We start from the raw sequence: 18,207 nt of genomic DNA, 5'->3' as shown, positions 1-18,207 counted from the left end.
TATTATAAAATAATTGTTTTGTACTATATATTGGACAAATATAGTATAGTATGATATTGAGCGTTGTTTTAATTATTTCTCACGCGCAAGAAAGGAGAGCGTTGTCTAATTATATACCAAATTGACACAACTTTTCATGCATGGCTATATTCTTCATATATGATGCTGCTATGATTATTAAGCAAATTGACCCTTAAATATATGACCGGAAAAGTTGTTGGTATAAAAAAAGCCTTCTTTTAGTAACATTTGAACGATAAGGGAAACTGAAGTTTACAAATAAATAACTTGTATTTGGTGAAAAAAGTGACTTGTAAAAATTGAACGATGTTGGGAGTAACTAATTAAAAATTATATGTATACAAACGCATTGAGCCACTCTAAATATCATATAAATAATAGACAAATAGGCATGAAAGGATAACTTGCTCAGTTTAATCGAAGTACAACTGAAAAGACAATGAATTGTAGTGTTATACAGAATTGAACTAAGAGATTAAACTATGACAATGGGTAAATAAACTAATCATAAATATGATCATAACCTTTTATATATTTCCACTGTAAACTCAGTACAAAAACTAATGAGCTGTTTCATTCAGACTTAGAAGTTGAACTGCTTGGCTTCTTCAACATTGTCTATTTGTTAGTCACAAAAAGGCTACAATGTTTCCGAATCAAAATGATAATCAGTTAAAGAAACGATACTGAGTTTTGGTTATGGTTCCATATAGAATCTAAATCCCCTCTAACGAATTGGTCTGGCGACAAAAATTATGATAAAAGATTATCACTTCATACGATAAAAATAACAGGGAGATTAGAAACTCCTAGCTCAGACGACTAACTCCAATTATAGATTTGTGTGGAATATGATCTTTCTGTACAAAGTGCACTAAAGATGAGAATATCAACTTGGCCTTTGGCTTCTACGCTAGGCTGGCAATTAATACAAAAAAAATAATTTTTTTTATTGAAACTTAACCAATTACGATATAAAGTTGTTGAGATAAAAACAGCCAAGATGACATAATTCATCTGAGACTCATACATCCGTTTCAAAAAGAAAAGGGAAACGCCTATATTTCCCAGTAAAAGTAATTAGGCAAAGGGCCTGAGAAAGTGAGATATTTCTTGGAGAAAACTTGGCCGCAGCAGAGTTTAGCAGGGGAGGACATCGTAAGGGTTTCAGCTTTCCAGCTCATAACTAAAAGAAAAGACAGAAAAGATAATTAATTTAACCATCCATGAGAGATGACAATAACAATTGAAAAGATTAGCCAGACACTAAAACAGAGAGTAGAGAAGCAGTAACCTTGAGGACCTGAGATGTCGTTAAAATGTAGGGCCCACTGGAACTAAAACTTGCCGGAGATTTGATCAGATTTCAGTGCCATTGCTTGATTTGGCTGAATGGAGGTTGTCGAAAATGGATCGAGGTGAGATTCGAGGAGAAGGTTTATATAACATGAGGAGCAAAAGGAAGGTGAAAGGATCTAGGTTCTCTCATTAAGATTGAATTAAAGGATGGAAGTAAATGAGGAGTAATGGGTGAGATTTGTCGAAAACGCAGAGGAGAGAAAGCGTCGTCAGATTATATTAGGGTTAGAGCATAGCAGAGTTTCTGGGCCGAAAACATAATCTGAACTTAAGCCTAATAACACTTAACAGACACAAACACATGTCATCTCCTTAGACTTCGAATTAATGACCTCTCGTCCTACGTGGCGCAACAGGAGGGAAGGAAACCCTCTTTTATATAAATAGATGGACTAAGAGAAACTCTATTACATAATTAGTAATTCTCTAACAAAAGAATATTAGTATTTTGATACAATATATTTCTATATCTAATTTCTATTTTATAAATAATAAATTTATGCTACTTGCAAGAGACAAGTATATCTATGAATTTCTCACAGAATTTCCAAGTTTCATTAGAGACCCTTCATTCTCTGCTTTTAATCTTAAAAAGGAATTATTCAGAAGAACCATCTAAAAAAAGAAGAATCCCATCTAATTGACAAAAGAAAAAAAAAAGAACCCCATCTAACTTTAGTGGGCTATTTATTCAGTGAATTTCAATTTACATAAGGCCTTGTATAACAAACGGCACGCAGTTCGTCTCACAAACAGAAAAACGCAACCCGCCGCTTTATCTCCTTAAAACGACACACAGTTTATATACAAAAGGTAAAAACAGCGGGGCAACGAATACAAGAAGATAAAAGCATGAGAAGATGATGAGAGATAAACATGAGCAGATCTCACGGATGTTTTAGCTCTCGAGAGATAAACATGAGCAGATCTCACGGATGTTTTAGCTCTCGAGAGATAAACAGAACGTTTTTAAAAATTTCAACTAGGAAACGAAACTGAAAATATCTAAACAACGTTAACTATACAATGGACTAAGAAAAACTCTAATTGCATAATTAAACCTTAGAGGAATTCTTAAACAAAAACAATATTAGTATTTTGATACAACATATCTAATTTCTATTTTAAAATTTATGCTACTTGCAAGAAGACAAATATATCTATGAATTTCTCACAGAATTTCCAAGTTTAATTAGAGAAATACCCTTCATTCTCTGCTTTTAATCTTTACAAAAATTATTTAGAAGAACTCCGTCTTGACAAAAAAAAAGAAAAAAAAATAACCTCATCTAGATACCTCTATGACATTAGAAGGGCTATTTTTTTTCCCGTCAAATTATATTAATATATAAGGCCCAAAGCCTGAAATCCTTACAAACATCAAAATAATTATTCAGTGGGGCTATTTATTCAGTGACATGACATAATTAAGGCCTTGTATATTCAGTAACAAACGGCACGCAGTTCGTCTCACAAACAGAAAAACGCAACCCGCTGCTTTATCTCTTTGAAACGACACACAGTTTATATACAAAAAGTAAAAACAGCGGAGCAACGAATATAAGAAGATAAAAGCATGAGAAGGATGATGAGAGATAAAACATGAGCAAATCTCACGGATGTTTTAGCTCTCGAGAGATTCCGCCATGGATGTCGCTTCTGCTCGGGGCATCATCTCTTCACATCCTCCTCCTCCATGTATGCCCGCCAAACTCTTCCCTACTTCTTCCTAGATTCATTTTCCTGTAAATTAAATCGGGAGATAATAACTCTGTTCTTCTTAATTATGTTATGTTCTCAGATTATAGTAAACCAATCTGTTCATCACAGTCATCGTTGATTCGGGTAAGTTCTTGTAATTCAATCGGGATAACTTCGTTAGTCTCATTGAGAAAGTGATGGGCTTTTTTTAGTTGACAATGAAAGTTTCAAACTTTAAGCTCTCTTACTCTTATGAACTTCAGATTCCGATCAGTAAAGGATGTTTCTTTGGTCGTGTTTCGAGCTTGAGTACTACTTCCCTTCATGGTAGGAATCAATCAAGATTGGTTTCTTGTTGCGTCTGCTTTGTTCTATGTAAAGACTCAAACTTTTGTTGCTTCTTCTTTAGCTGCTCAGAGAGGGGAAACAAGGCGTAGTGTTGGTGTACAATGCTCTATAAGATGTAACCCTTTCAAAGTTCGTGATAAGAAGAACTCACGGAGGTTATTAAGTGTGAGGTCGGATCTTTCAGGAGCTGCTGCAACCCCTGAATCTACTACTTATCCAGAACCAGGTACAACTTCTCTCTCTGCTTTGGGCTGTATTACAACAACCTCTTGTTCTTCTTTTGTTTTCAATAACACAATTAATCCTTTTCTTTTGTCTTTGAACTTTGAAGTGCAGAGATTAAGTTGAGCTCAAGACTCAGAGGGATATGCTTTTGCCTCGTCGCTGGCGTCTCCGCCATCGTTCTCATCGTCCTGATGATTATTGGCCATCCTTTTGTACTTCTCTTTGACCGCTACAGGAGAAAGTTCCATCACTTTATAGCTAAACTCTGGGCTTCCATAAGCATCTACCCGTTCTACAAAACCGAGATCCAAGGCTTGGAGAATCTGCCGTCATCCGACACTCCTTGTGTTTATGTTTCAAACCACCAGAGTTTTCTGGATATATACACGCTTCTCAGCCTTGGCCAAAGCTATAAGTTCATCAGCAAGACGGGGATATTCGTTATTCCTGTCATCGGTTGGGCCATGTCCATGATGGGCGTTGTTCCCTTGAAGCGGATGGACCCAAGAAGCCAAGTGGTATGCATGCTTCTTCCCTCACTCACTCTAATCTTCAAGTGTTTCTGTTTTAAAAAAAAACTCATAACTCTTTTTGTGGCATTGTATTATAGGATTGCTTGAAACGATGCATGGAGCTAGTGAAGAAGGGAGCATCTGTGTTTTTCTTCCCGGAAGGAACGCGGAGTAAGGATGGTCGGTTAGGTGCTTTCAAGGTAAACACATAATCTCGCTCAAGTTTCTTTGGTTATTGTGTTTAAGAGGGAGTCACATAAGAGACGCTTGTCTTTCTTGAAAACTTGATATATTACAGAAAGGTGCGTTTACGGTAGCAGCTAAGACAGGAGTTCCAGTAGTGCCAATAACGCTGATGGGAACAGGGAAGATCATGCCTACGGGTAGTGAAGGTATACTGAATCATGGGAATGTCAGAGTGATCATCCACAAGCCGATATACGGAAGCAAAGCTGATGTTCTTTGTGACGAGGCCAGGAACAAGATAGCGGATTCTATGAATCTCTTGAGCTGAAACGTTTGTTTTTACTTGTTTTTTTTAATCAGTGGCTCTGATGAACAATGAGAAAGGCTATGTCAATTTTTACATGTGGAAGAACAAAACATGTTCGGAATTATTGTTTTAAAAATAAAATTAGGCTTTTCTATTTTGTTTTGGCCTCACAGGAGTCAGAGGTCTTATACTCTTGCACCTCTTTTTCTTCTTTTCTTTTTTTTTTCCCTCAATATTTGTGCTAATTACGAATCATTTTTCATTAAACTGACTAAAATACAAAATTCCTTATAATTTTATACAGTTGGCCGATGAAAGAATAATTAAGAAAACATTCTACTTTTGATATAAAATCTGTCATACTTGAATCTGAATTGGGCAAGTTGCCAAACTACATAAAAGCTACAAAGCATGTATCTTTTCAAAATGGAAAACTTAGATATCATAATCTCAAATTAAATAAATAATTTCTAACGGTTTGTTTTTTTTAAATAAAAGTACATGTGAAGAATAACTAAACAATTTAATTTGTAACCTGTTTTCTCAGACTCTATTGAAAAGCAAACTTTTTATTTTATTTTTGTGCATAAATTTTTGAAAACGTTATATATGTATGTAAACCAATAAAAATAATATTTAGAGTTGTTGACTTATTGATAATTCTTCTATTGACTGACTCATGGAAAAGAATTAGAGAGATGAGACGGTAATAAGTAAGACCGTGTGGACCCCACTCGGACTGCACGGAGACAGCAGTTTCAGTTTTCTTCTAAAGAAAAATCTAATCTCTCTCTGTCTGAATTCTGAAACGACTTCCGTCTCCTTCCACCATTCTTCACTTATCAGTGTCAAACCAGTCGACAGACAGGGATATACCTACATTCGCCTAGTTTCAGATCTGTAAAAAGAACATCTTCAAAAACTTCGTGTAAGTCTGTTGCAAGAAACGCATAGTCTCATTTTCTCAAAAAAAAAAAAAGAAACGCATAGTCTTCTCTTCCCTTATAGATCCTTATTCATTTACATCGTTGTTTCTTGATCGTGATAAGAAGTTTCCTGCCTGTTAAATGTATATAGATATAGTTGATTCAAAGAGATTTCTTTTGTTTTTGTGTTTTGTTTTTTTTTTTTTTTTTTTTTTTTTTTTGTTTTTTTTCTTTTTTTTTTTGCCACTTGGGGAAATCTCACACCCAGGAACCCCTGAAGATGGAGTCGAACCCCGGTGCCTTGGATGCCACTTAGCCACTAGACTAAGGCTGACCCGGCTTTTGTGTTTTGTTCTTATAAAGTTTTTAAAGAGATTGAAGATTTTCCTTTTTTTTCCAGAAAATATATATAGGTAGTAATACCATGTTGCACAATTCTTGTTGATTACTACTACATTATATCTGTAGAAGAATGAAGGCTGTAATTCTAGTAGGAGGATTCGGAACTCGATTGAGACCTCTTACATTCAGCATGCCAAAACCTCTTGTTGATTTTGGTAACAAGCCCATGATTTTGCATCAGGTAAATGTGTTGGTGGTAGCTTCTTCTTCTTCTCATTATGATGCATTCATTCATTCTCTGATCATATACTTTTTTGGTTGATGATTGATTAAAATAGATTGAAGCACTAAAAGCTGCTGGAGTTACTGAAGTTGTATTAGCTATCAACCAACAACAACCAGAGGTACTATTACTACCTTATTGTTTCATTATTATTTACCCTGTGGCATAATGATTGACTCACATTGTGTTTTTTTATTTTAATTTAAAAGGTGATGTTGAATTTTGTGAAAGAATACGAGAAGAAGCTGGAGATGAAGATCACCTTCTCCCAAGAAACCGAACCCCTAGGGACAGCAGGGCCTCTCGCTCTGGCTCGTGACAAGCTCCTCGACGACGAATCAGGCACACCCTTCTTCGTGCTGAACAGCGACGTCATCTGCGAATACCCACTCCTCGAGATGATCCAGTTCCACAAGAGCCACGGCGCCGAAGCTTCCATCATGGTGACCAAAGTAGATGATCCTTCAAAGTACGGCGTGGTTGTTATGGAGAAAGAAGCAAAAGCAAGAGTCGAGAGTTTCGTCGAGAAACCGAAACATTTCGTGGGGGACAAGATCAACGCTGGGATATACCTCTTGAACCCGTCCGTGCTCGACAGGATCGAGCTGAGACGGACGTCGATAGAGAAAGAGATATTCCCCAAGATCGCCTCGGAGAAAAAGCTTTACGCCATGGTGCTGCCAGGTTTCTGGATGGACATAGGTCAGCCGAGAGATTACTTGACAGGGCAGAGAATGTATCTCGACTATCTGAGAAAGAACGCGCCGGGGGAGCTTTTAGCGTCGGGAGATCACATATTAGGGAATGTTATGGTGGATGAGACAGCGGTTATTGGAGAAAGATGCTTGATAGGGCCTGACGTGGTGATCGGTCCGGGATGCGTGATTGAACCGGGCGTGAGGCTGTTTGGTTGCACTGTGATGAGAGGCGTGAGGATCAAGGAACATGCTTGTGTGTCTGATAGTATCGTGGGGTGGGACTCGACCGTTGGAAGCTGGGCTCGTGTGGCTGACGTAACGGTTCTTGGGAAAGATGTTCACGTTGCTGATGCTGAGGTTATACAAATGTCTGCTAAACCAGAGATCGTCTAGAAAGTGTGATTCCATCCTATTTATTATTATAATGTTATTTGAAACCTCATTTTTTTCTTTGATTAGCTCTTCTTGTAGTATGATTTTATATTATGTTTGATCAACTTGCTCTCATTCGGTTTAACATTCTTTTCAACGTATTTGTTAACCTCTCTAATATCAAATTGAGTATGAGTAACAAGTATTCATAAATTCAAAGTGTACAGGCATACAGCTTAGTGTTTAGCTGCTTCATATATAACTCAGACACCACAAAAATATATGCTCAGATTTGTGAATGTTTATGTTGAAGAGAATGTAAGTTTATTGTTTAAAAATAAAATTTAGGCTTTTCTATTTTGTTATGGCCTCGCAGAGTCACATGTCTTGTACTCTTACGCATCTTTTTCTTCCTTTATTTTTTCCAGTATTTGTGCTAATCCGAATCATTTTATAGAATTCATCATTAAACTGATTAAAATACAAAATTCCTTGTAAGTTATACAGTTGGCCGATGTAAGAATAATTAAGGAAACATTCTGTTTCGGTATGAAATCTGTCATACTTGAATCTGAATTAGGTAAGTTGCCAAACTACATAAAAACTACAACGCATGTATGTTTTCAAAATGGAAAAGTTAGATATTATAATCTCAAATTAAATAATATAATGTCTAGCTAAAAGGTTTTCTTTCTTTCAAAAGTACATGTGGAAATCTATACTATTAAAGTACAAGCACATTTGGATTTTTTACTAAACATACCCTTTCTTTAACTCACATTGTTTATTTCATTAAGGGCAATCAAGTAATATTAATAACACATTTTTATTGGGTCATATTTTTTTAGATCCAGCCCACTACCCACATCATCTCTCTTGGGCCATTTGGGCTGATTAAGAAATCAGATCCAATTCTTATTTTTTCCCTAATTCAAATAATTTATTTTCAACCATTCTTAATATTTTGTGTAGTGAACAAAAATTAATAACTTAATTATTATGTTTTTTTATTTTTAATATAATTTAAGCATTCATAAAAAAATTTGATTTTTTTCATTGAAAAGTATAAATCTTTATTAAAAGTATATTTTTTTGTTATTAAAAAATTAACCACATAATAAAATTAATATATCAGAGTTATACCAACTTAATTCATTAAAAATAAAGTTTAATTTTCTAAACATAAATACTCATTAGACCTGGACGTTCGGATACCCATTCTGGTACGGATTGGTTCTTTCGGATATCGAGTTTTTCGGGTTTTAAAATTAAACCCCATTCGAGTTTTGAAATTAAACCTCATTCGGGTATTATAAAATTTCGGGTTGGGTTCGAGTGGGGTCTTTCCGGGTCCGGGTGGGTTCGGTTCTCATGCATAAGAACCTGCAAAATAACCAAATAACCAAAGTATCTAACGGGTTCGGTTATTTGTACTTAAAGTAACCAAAGTATCTGATTCGGTTCAAATTTTTGTATCCAAATTATTCAATAGTAACCAAAAATATACATTTTATACAGTTTTTTGGGTAAATTTTTATCTAAACTATCATATTTTATCCAAAAATACTCAAAATTACCGAAAATAACTACTATAGTTAACTTATAAAATTAATTAAAAAATTAAAATAATTATAAATATAATTATAACATATATTTTTAGATATATTTCGGATATCTTCGGGTACTCATTTGGTTTTCGGTTCGGGTCGGATTCGGGACCGGTTCTTCGGATATAGCAATTTAGAACTCATTCAGATATTTACCCCGGGTCTGATCGGGTTCGGGACCCTGATTTTCGGGTCGGTTTCGGGTTGGTTCTTCGGGTCCGAGTATTGTGTTCTGGCCTATACTCTTTTAAAATGAAACACGATAAAGAAAAATAAAAAAGCTTAAGTCTTTTATAAAAAAAAATATATAAAAATATGACATTTACTAAATATTTGTCAATTTAAAAAAAAAAAATAAAGGAAAATAAACCCGCGCTTTGAAAGCGCGGGTCAAAAGCTAGTCAATACTATTAATTCTTCAACATGTCCAATTGATATGGGGTTATGTCCAACAACTATTTTTTCCACAATAAAAAACCATATATTCTATAACTGGATCTAAATAAATATTTTGTAACCAGTTTTTAACTCCATAATGGTTGGGGCTTATTAAAAAAACAAATATTTTATAACTGTTTTCCTTTAATTCCTATATTCTAAGATCCATAACTGCAACATTTATGAAAATGTACAAATAAATTGTTGATATATATCGATTTGAATATGTAAAATAATTACATCACTTTTTTTTTGAAAATATATGCACATTTTGTTACGGAAAATATATGTTATTAATCAACAATAATACATTAATTAATCCAAATTAATAACCACCTTTATTCTTACTATTATGACTACTAATATTTAAAATCTAAGTTTATGCTTTATATTTACTAACCCTGACCTTTTAATAAAATAAATAATTAATATAATATTATTTACCATTGAAAAAGTTAATATAAAATAAAAATAATTAGATTTTTATTTCAATTCATGAAATACAAATTTATCTAACTAATATATCTACAAAATTAGGATTTTGCCGATAAATAATAATTATCATGAAATTAAATAATTAAAAGATAATTAAATTATCTCAATTTTTCGGGTCAACCATTACAAAAATCACGGATAAATGAAAATTTGATGGATTTTTAATCGTATGGGATTTCTAAATAGAAATTTTATAATTTAATTCAAATTCTAAGCTGAATTCAATGTAGATCACTAGATTTACCACTGGTGCCGTGGATTCATATCGTATATGAAAATATACTAAAACTATATCATAAATTAAATTTAGCAAAATTTGGATAAATATAATAAATTAATATTTTAATATATAGGTCCAATATAATCAGATTCGAGGCATAGACTTATGGGATCGATTCTATATTGGTTTTTCGAGTACGAATATTTAATTGCGTGAATAATTCAAAATGCTAATAAATACCACAATATTCTGATTTTATTTAAACCTGATTATATATTTCATCATCAAAATTATTTTTATTAAAACGTTAAACCTATTATAATATTCACATATATAATGCTTTCTTTGTAACATTTAAATGTAAATAAATAGTCAGAAATATAATTTATATTCAATAAATTTAATTTGTTTCGGCAAATAAATTTGCACTTTGAAAACGTGGATCAAAAATAATATTACTTTGTTATTTAAGAAAAATAAAAATTTATAGCTGTTAGAAATAAAGTACAATTAATATATGAAATGACTATGATAGAAGTGTTTATAGTTATGAAAAATCACAAATTCAATATAACTATCAAAATCTTTTACTGAACTTTTTAAAAAATAATATTTACACAAATATGATCACAGAAAATACAAATATGATTTACAAAAAATACACAAACATGAAATTAAAATTTCTAAAAAAATGTAAAACAAAAATATACCCGCCCTTTGAAGGGCGGATCAAAATTTAGTACGAGAATAATTTGCAACCTGTTTTTATTCTTCAGACAGTTTTCTACAGCAAAGTTATTATGTTTTGTGTGTAAATATTTAAGAATACTCGATGTAAAAGCAAATAAAAAGAATAATAAGTACGGTTAACTAATTGATTTTATAATTAACTAACTAACGCAAAAAGAATTAGAAAGAGATGGGACGGCAGTAAGTAAGAGGGGTGGGGTGGACCCGACCCGGGCGGCACGGAGAGACAGTTTCTCACTTTTCTTCTCAAATATCCAATTTTTTTTTTAAGTATAAAATCTCTTTTGTCTGAAACGACTTCGTCTCCTTCCACCAAAGTCCTTCGCTTTCTTCTTCTTCTTCATCGTCTTCATCTCAGCCTGCAACTTCTTCATACCCTCTTACTTCTTCTTCGGTATTCATTACAACTCCCTATTACTCTGTGTAATGATCTTTGATTGTGTACTTCTTACACCGTTTTGATGCTAAAGAACTCGTCTTTATATATATAAAGTGATGATTTTTCGTATGCCTTTATAGATGTTTCGATTTAAAGGTTTTGAATTTTCAGTCAATTTGGAATTTTAGGTCAACGACAATGGATGAATGTTCTTATACTCTATTGCCTGGCTTTAAAAAACAAACCATGATTCATACCAATGATTTCTGACAGAAATTCTGGAAACAACATTAAACATCACATGTTTGGTGCTTTCTTTATATCTGGACTTTTTAATGATTTATTTTTATTCATTTTATATTTGCGAGAAAGCAGGTTCTGCACTTGTGGGATTCATGAGTTGAGTCACAGGGGAAAAAAAGCATGTTCGACTGTGTCAAAACATCAGTGAAATCACAAGTTATCAGTGGCCAACGCGAGAAGTTCGTAAGGTATATAACTTAGTTTTTTAAATTGTTTCGGACAAAAGAACTAGTTTCAGACATCTTTCTTGTGTTGTTATCCTTTCAATTTTTTTTTGTTTTTGAAAGTTAAAGCCTTTCTTTAGTTTCTTTTGTTCTCCACAGGTTGGATAGTATGGATTCTAGATACTCTCAGGGTGCTGAAGCAGGTCTCAACAGATGCACACTCAATCTCCAAGGACCACCACGTGTTGGTGGTAGTGTTCAGGGTAACAACAATGCATCTTCTGGTTCGTTTAAGAAAGGTTTTAGAAGAGGCTCCAAAGGTCTCTGGTCTCTAGGAAGATCAATCGGTCTCGGCGTCTCGCGAGCAGTCTTCCCCGAAGATCTCAAAGTATCAGAGAGGAAGATATTCGATCCGCAGGACAAGTTCCTTTTGCTGTGCAACAAGCTCTTCGTCACTTCCTGCATCCTCGCCGTCTCGGTGGACCCTCTCTTCCTGTACCTTCCGTTTATTAACGACAGCGACAAGTGTATCGGCATCGACCGGGGGTTGGCTATCATAGCGACGACGCTGAGGACGTTCATCGATGCGTTTTATCTTTTCCGCATGGCTCTCCAGTTTAGGACAGCTTTCGTCGCCCCTTCTTCGAGGGTTTTTGGGAGAGGAGAGCTTGTGATCGACCCTGCGCAGATAGCTAAACGGTATCTGCAGCAGTTCTTCATCGTTGACTTCCTCTCTGTTCTTCCACTTCCACAGGTAATAATACCACAAAAAACAATTTTATTGCTTCATATCACTGTTCAAAAAATCGCTAGGCGGTAACTATGCACTTTATAGTTTTTATTGATTAGGCGGGCGTCTAAACCGATTTTTTACTGTCAATGCCGAGTTGAAGCAATATTTTGTACACATGCTTCATATTGAATTAAAGTGATGACTAGTTTATGTCATTTTTGTTGTTGTTGTTGTTGTGGTGGTTCCAGATTGCAGTTTGGAGGTTTCTGTACACATCTACAGGAGGGAGTGTGTTGGCGACAAAGCAAGCGTTACGTTCCATCATCCTAGTACAGTACATTCCGCGGTTTATTCGGATCTATCCCTTAAGCCAAGAGCTAAAGAGAACAGCTGGGGTGTTTGCTGAGACAGCTTGGGCTGGTGCTGCTTATTACTTGCTACTCTACATGCTTGCTAGTCACGTCAGTTACTATACTTTTTTCCTTTTTTTTTTATGGTTCATATAACTGATTATAACTCTTTTACCTTTTTTTTTTTTAATTTTATCAGATGGTTGGGGCGTTATGGTACTTACTGGCTTTAGAACGCGTCAACGGTTGCTGGAAGAAGGCTTGCTTTGATCAAAGACCGAACTGCACCAGAAACTTTTTGTTTTGCGGTAACGAAAACATGGTCGGTTATGCTGCTTGGAACGGAATCAAAGAGTCTGTTCTCCAGAAAAGCTGTCCTGTCAATGTCACTGATGGCGACAATCCTCCTTTTGATTTCGGAATCTACTTGAGAGCACTGTCCTCTGGCATTGTCTCGTCTGAGAGCTTTGTAGCTAAATACTTCTTCTGTCTGTGGTGGGGACTTCAGAATCTCAGGTAACGTAACGTCTGTGTTTGATTATGACGATGTCTCTCTCTTTGTTTTCGTTAGTAACTTTGTTTGATGTCTCTCTAATGCATGCAGCACTCTCGGTCAAGGGCTTCAGACAAGCACGTACCCTGGAGAGATCATATTCTCCATAGCACTTGCTGTTGCTGGGCTTCTTCTCTTTGCTCTCCTCATTGGTAACATGCAGACTTATCTCCAGTCTCTTACGATCCGTCTCGAGGAGATGAGGGTGAAGAAGCGTGACTCGGAGCAGTGGATGCATCACCGGATGCTTCCACCTGACCTGAGAGAACGGGTCAGACGTTATGACCAGTACAAGTGGTTGGAGACGCGCGGTGTTGATGAAGAGAATCTGGTTCAGAACCTCCCAAAGGATCTGAGAAGAGACATCAAACGTCATCTCTGTCTAGCTTTGGTCCGGAGGGTAAGTTTGAATCTTAACTTTTTTGGAAGATTAGAAGAGAGTCTCTCTCTGGTAAAGAAGCTTTGACAAAGTGATGCCGTTTTGGCAAACCTTCTTTATTAGACAGAGACTCTCTTCTAACACTAATCAATGTAACCAAAACCATCTTGTTTATGAACAGGTTCCTCTGTTTGAGAATATGGAAGAGAGGCTGCTCGATGCAATATGCGAGAGGTTGAAGCCGTGTCTATACACGGAGAACTCTTACCTGGTCCGGGAAGGTGACCCTGTCAACGAGATGCTCTTCATAATCCGTGGCCGGCTAGAGAGTGTGACGACGGATGGTGGGAGAAGCGGTTTCTTCAACCGTAGTTTGCTCAAAGAAGGAGACTTCTGCGGGGAAGAGCTTCTGACGTGGGCGCTTGATCCCAAATCCGGCTCCAACCTACCTTCCTCCACAAGAACCGCAAAGGCTTTAACCGAAGTGGAAGCGTTTGCTTTGATAGCAGATGAGCTCAAGTTCGTGGCGAGCCAGTTCAGGAGACTGCACAGCAGGCAGGTTCAGCATACTTTTAGATTCTACTCGCAGCAGTGGAGGACTTGGGCTGCTATCTTCATACAAGCTGCGTGGAGACGGTACGTGAAGAAGAAGAAACTTGAGCAGCTTAAGAAGGAAGAAGAAGAGGAGGAAGGAGAAGGAGAAGGGCATGTTGCTAGCATTAGAGCTACGTTCTTGGCGTCAAAGTTTGCAGCGAATGCACTTCGTAAAGTTCACCAGAACCGTATTGCAGCAAAGTCTACCAAAGAGCTTGTGAAGTTTCAGAAACCTTCTGAACCTGATTTCTCTGCTGATGATCCTTGAAAAAAAACAAAGATGCTGACTATATTTTACATTAACTACATATAAAGTTGCTTTTGACTCAGATTGAAGTTTATTCATTTTTTACTTATCGTTCGATTTGTATTCATTCCAGCACTAAGAAAAGAAGTGGTAACTTAAATTGATTATTTTTGATTTGTGAAAATGTTAAGACGAAGTAGATTGCAAGTTCATCAAGAGATGGCATATGATATGGACCTAAGTCTCCAAAGTAACTGCCAAGTATCTCATTGTCCTTTGATATGGTTATGTTTCTGTTCATTCTGTTTAGACCAATGATCAAGAAATGTAAAACATGGAAGATTCAACTAAACAAAACATAAATAAATGTCACGCTTGAGATTAATTAATAGGTTATACATTGATTAGGAATAATAATGCAAAGATCATAAATCCATAAATGTTTCCAATATAACAGGAGACAAATAGATAACTTGGGAGTGAAACAACTAGTTAGCTGGAACTCTGCCTTTGAGGAAGTTCTTGCAAATCGTCTCCAAAAGTTTCCTGTCAGCTCCCTTATTATCCATCGATGCCTTTGCCACATCAGCCATTTCTTGCTGCAAAAGTAACTCATAACTCGTCAGATACATACCACATTTTATTCTCATTGTTACGTTATAAGATGATCATTATATAATAAAGCAAACCTTGATGAAGCCAAGACGAAGAACACGATCTACGATCTCGAAGAGAATCTCTTTGTTATACTCGGGATGTCCTTGAATACAGAACAAATGATCTTCTATGGAGAACATCTCCACCTCGTACTTGTCTGAATAAGCTAGTACTTTGGCTCCTTCCGGCAACACCAACACTTCGTCCTGGTGTAGTTTTATGATGGATATGCTGTCTGGAATCTCATCTCCGAAGTAACTTCCTGGTGTGATTGCATCCTTGACGATGGTTATTTTTCCAAGTGTAAGCTCTGGTCCCTTCCTTGCTCTTCCAACTGTTCCTCCTCTTACTCTGGCTATGATCTAAAGGAATTTAGATTTTAATGATTAGAGGAATCTTATAATCACAGTCGAACACATTATATTAAGTGGAAAGTGTGTTTGGTACTAGTAGATCCTAACCATTGTTGTCATGCTTATTGAATACTTCACTACTATTCATTCCTAATTTTTTTTTCTTTCCAATAATTAGGAATTTTGGATCAAAGTTCCAATCATGTTAAATTATTTTTATTCGAATAATAAATTTTCCCTGTGAGACCCCAATCTATAAAATTATAATTTTATATTAGGTGATCTAAGAATTCTATCCCCCAAATCAATTCTTTCATTTGTAAGTATCTCACCCACTAATTGAAAAATTATACAAAGGAGTATAATTTCACTTGTCAATTCAGAAACATTATACCAAGTGATGAGTCTGTCCTTGCTATTTCATTAGTAGATATTAATAAATCTTAATTGTCATGTTATCACTTATTGAATGATTTGAATCCCTTACTACTTCATTCGTCTAACAGGTTCAATTCAAAACCACTAGTTATGAATTTAAGTGTTGAACAAAAAAATTATAAATAAAAATAAAACAAGTGATAATAAACTAATAATTAGGAAGAAGAAGATAAACCTGGTGACCGAAGCAGATGCCAAGAACTTTCTTCTTCATCTCATCAAGTTTCTTGACGATCTCACATAGCTTAAGGATCCACTCATCATTCTCAAAAGAATCATGAGAGCTTCCACTGATAACGAAACCATCGTACTTCTCAAGATCTTTCTCGTCGGGGAACTCGCCTTCCACGACCCTAAACGAGTCCCACTGCTCTCCTTCGTCTCCGAATGTCTCCACGAACACGTTGTGGTACCCTCCGTATGCTTTCTTAACGAACTCTGAATCAGGAGTCGCTAGAAACAGAGCGAACTTCTTCTGGTCAACCATTTCTTTTACCGGCTGAATAAACACAAAGAGAAGTTGATTACGTGAGAGAGATAAGGAGAGAGAGAGGGAGACAAGGAGCAATGGAGGAGAAACACGTAAGTGTGTGTGTATTTATAATGAGATTGGACTTGGTCGACCCATCAACTTGGTTTTTAATGTTACACGTTTTATGAAATATTATTGTTACTTGGACAGCTTCCTAACCGTTGTGGACCATGTCCAGACATGAATCACGCATTATTGAAGTCAAGAGGACATCATTATATTAATATTACATTGATTGTATTTTTACAGAGTATAAATATATTACACTGATTGCTGACAACAATAAAATTTATAGACTATTTTGTATTAGAATGATTCCCCTGCCACAATCAGTTATATGTTTATATTATCTTATCGTATCTCATTCTCGTGTATTTTGTTTTTCCTTAAAAGAAATCTAGAGAATTAGTTTTTTTTTTTGAGAAATGGCATGAAATCTAGAGAATTAGTTACTTCTGTGTGATGGCGAAAATAAAATACCTTAGAAATTATACTAGGTCATCATTTTTTCGAAATTATATAAATAAACGTCTAGAATAGGAATTTATTTTGATGAGGGGCTTGTAATTTTCTTATGTAGTTGGAATTGGAATTTGAAACTAGTTTATTCTTTTTTATACTCTCTCCGTTTCATATTATTTATCGTTCTAAGTTTATACACACAAATTAAAAAAACATTTAATTTTATATATTTTCAAAATAAAAATATTATTACCAATACATCTAACCATATATCAACTAATAGAAAAATATAGCAAAAAATATTTTCAATAAATTTTGCATTGAAAACCGAAAACGATACTTATTTTGAAACGAAAATTCTACTCTAAAATGACAAATAATTCGAAATGGAGTGAGTATATTTTTACCTTTGCACGCTTTTGACAAATAATTATAAGTATTGAACTTGGTGAAAAATGTATTACCGCTCTTCTTGAGTTCTGACCATAACCATTATATAATTTGCAAGTCGTAAGCAACGCGGCGTCACTAACGCCGGTATTTATTGTCTTCTCTTTTTTTTTTTTTTTTGCTAAACTGTAAATATCATAGAATGAAAAGTTGATTTTACAAGAAGATCGTATGATCTGCATCATCTTGGCAAAAAGAAAGAAAAAACAAGATGAGTACAAGAGAGAATTGCTAGCTAGACCTCAACTAAGTCATAAGGTCATTAGGGATCTAAACTTCTTCCTTAACCTTCTAGCAGAGATAATATTCCTAACCTCTCTATCTATGTCTCGAAAAACAGTAGAAGCGGGGATAGAGATTTGATTGTGCACAAGGTTATTTCTCTGCTTCCATAGATGGTAAATGACAGATTGAGTAGTTAGCTTCCTCAAGAGAGTGAGCTTGGGAGATGAAGAGCTTCTGATCCAAGACAGCAGCTCAGACCAATTGGTAATCGCTGTTGTAGGAGGGTGACAACGCAGTAGAAGCTCTCTCCAAACGTCAACACTGAAGTCGCAGGAGAGTAGTAGATGGTCCCTAGTCTCGTCATGCCGGGAGCAGAACGGGCATAAAGGCGAGATGGGCATTCCCCAAGCCGCAAGCCTAGCCCTAGTAGGTAGTCTATCATAGTTTGCTATCCACATTGTAAAGCTCAGCTTGGGGATTGCTCCTTTGAACCAAACCACATCGAACCAATCTTTAGGATCTTCCCTAGGCCTTAGAATTTCCCAGGTTGCAGAGGACCTGAAAAAACAAGAAGAAACATCACCAGTCATCCATTCAT

At 35.5% G+C, this 18,207-nt stretch overlaps 3 protein-coding genes, 1 long non-coding RNA gene and 1 pseudogene across 6 annotated transcripts; 3 read left to right on the top strand and 2 right to left on the bottom strand.

Moving 5' to 3' along the window:
• Nucleotides 1-952: 952 nt before the first annotated feature.
• LOC108832895 (uncharacterized) lies at nucleotides 953-1,733 on the bottom strand. The gene is made up of 2 exons (XR_001946587.2): nucleotides 1,316-1,733; nucleotides 953-1,207 (listed from the first exon to the last, which is right to left on the bottom strand). It is a non-coding gene; the product is annotated as an uncharacterized LOC108832895 (long non-coding RNA).
• A 1,249-nt stretch (nucleotides 1,734-2,982) lies between these two features.
• LOC108832893 (1-acyl-sn-glycerol-3-phosphate acyltransferase BAT2, chloroplastic-like) lies at nucleotides 2,983-4,813 on the top strand (annotated as a pseudogene).
• A 532-nt stretch (nucleotides 4,814-5,345) lies between these two features.
• Nucleotides 5,346-7,425, top strand: LOC108851547 (probable mannose-1-phosphate guanylyltransferase 3). Of its 2 annotated transcripts, none has more exons than XM_018624991.2 (4): nucleotides 5,346-5,587; nucleotides 6,054-6,168; nucleotides 6,266-6,331; nucleotides 6,420-7,425. In XM_018624991.2, the coding sequence occupies exons 2-4, from the start codon at nucleotides 6,058-6,060 to the stop codon at nucleotides 7,299-7,301; spliced, it is 1,059 nt and encodes a 352-aa protein (XP_018480493.1). In that variant the 5' UTR covers nucleotides 5,346-5,587; nucleotides 6,054-6,057; the 3' UTR covers nucleotides 7,302-7,425. The 2 variants fall into 2 exon arrangements, with proteins under 2 accessions (XP_018480493.1, XP_018480494.1); XM_018624992.2 differs by having other exon boundaries at nucleotides 5,400-5,587; nucleotides 6,057-6,168.
• A 3,603-nt stretch (nucleotides 7,426-11,028) lies between these two features.
• LOC130511700 (putative cyclic nucleotide-gated ion channel 9) lies at nucleotides 11,029-14,659 on the top strand. Of its 2 annotated transcripts, XM_057009109.1 has the most exons (7): nucleotides 11,029-11,184; nucleotides 11,545-11,660; nucleotides 11,796-12,390; nucleotides 12,618-12,830; nucleotides 12,919-13,235; nucleotides 13,324-13,672; nucleotides 13,833-14,659. In XM_057009109.1, the coding sequence occupies exons 2-7, from the start codon at nucleotides 11,593-11,595 to the stop codon at nucleotides 14,511-14,513; spliced, it is 2,223 nt and encodes a 740-aa protein (XP_056865089.1). In that variant the 5' UTR covers nucleotides 11,029-11,184; nucleotides 11,545-11,592; the 3' UTR covers nucleotides 14,514-14,659. The 2 variants fall into 2 exon arrangements, with proteins under 2 accessions (XP_056865089.1, XP_056865090.1); XM_057009110.1 differs by lacking the exon at nucleotides 11,029-11,184 and having other exon boundaries at nucleotides 11,777-12,390.
• Nucleotides 14,660-14,851: 192 nt separating this feature from the next.
• Nucleotides 14,852-16,515, bottom strand: LOC108851551 (gamma-glutamyl peptidase 1). Its single transcript, XM_018624998.2, has 3 exons — nucleotides 16,116-16,515; nucleotides 15,182-15,511; nucleotides 14,852-15,091 (listed from the first exon to the last, which is right to left on the bottom strand). The coding sequence occupies exons 1-3, from the start codon at nucleotides 16,425-16,427 to the stop codon at nucleotides 14,981-14,983; spliced, it is 753 nt and encodes a 250-aa protein (XP_018480500.1). The 5' UTR covers nucleotides 16,428-16,515; the 3' UTR covers nucleotides 14,852-14,980.
• Between the last annotated feature and the right edge of the window lie 1,692 nt (nucleotides 16,516-18,207).

The sequence above is a fragment of the Raphanus sativus genome, chromosome 4, assembly GCF_000801105.2.
Source record: "Raphanus sativus cultivar WK10039 chromosome 4, ASM80110v3, whole genome shotgun sequence".
Lineage (NCBI taxonomy): Eukaryota > Viridiplantae > Streptophyta > Magnoliopsida > Brassicales > Brassicaceae > Raphanus > Raphanus sativus.
The sequence above is the reverse complement of the archived record's forward strand: the minus strand, read 5'-3'. Positions and strand labels throughout refer to the sequence as shown.

What these genes read in the sequence shown, in the direction of transcription:
- LOC108851547 (XM_018624991.2), top strand. Translation starts at nt 6,058, where the DNA reads ATGAAGGCTGTAATTCTAGTAGGAGGATTCGGAACTCGATTGAGACCT. An exon ending in AGCCCATGATTTTGCATCAG is followed by an intron (nt 6,169 to 6,265) that starts GTAAATGTGTTG and finishes TGATTAAAATAG; the next exon opens with ATTGAAGCACTAAAAGCTGC. An exon ending in TCAACCAACAACAACCAGAG is followed by an intron (nt 6,332 to 6,419) that starts GTACTATTACTA and finishes TTAATTTAAAAG; the next exon opens with GTGATGTTGAATTTTGTGAA.
- LOC130511700 (XM_057009109.1), top strand. Translation starts at nt 11,593, where the DNA reads ATGTTCGACTGTGTCAAAACATCAGTGAAATCACAAGTTATCAGTGGC. An exon ending in CAACGCGAGAAGTTCGTAAG is followed by an intron (nt 11,661 to 11,795) that starts GTATATAACTTA and finishes TGTTCTCCACAG; the next exon opens with GTTGGATAGTATGGATTCTA. An exon ending in TCTACATGCTTGCTAGTCAC is followed by an intron (nt 12,831 to 12,918) that starts GTCAGTTACTAT and finishes TAATTTTATCAG; the next exon opens with ATGGTTGGGGCGTTATGGTA.
- LOC108851551 (XM_018624998.2), bottom strand. Translation starts at nt 16,427, where the DNA reads ATGGTTGACCAGAAGAAGTTCGCTCTGTTTCTAGCGACTCCTGATTCA. An exon ending in GCATCTGCTTCGGTCACCAG is followed by an intron (nt 15,512 to 16,115) that starts GTTTATCTTCTT and finishes AAATTCCTTTAG; the next exon opens with ATCATAGCCAGAGTAAGAGG. An exon ending in TTCGTCTTGGCTTCATCAAG is followed by an intron (nt 15,092 to 15,181) that starts GTTTGCTTTATT and finishes TTACTTTTGCAG; the next exon opens with CAAGAAATGGCTGATGTGGC.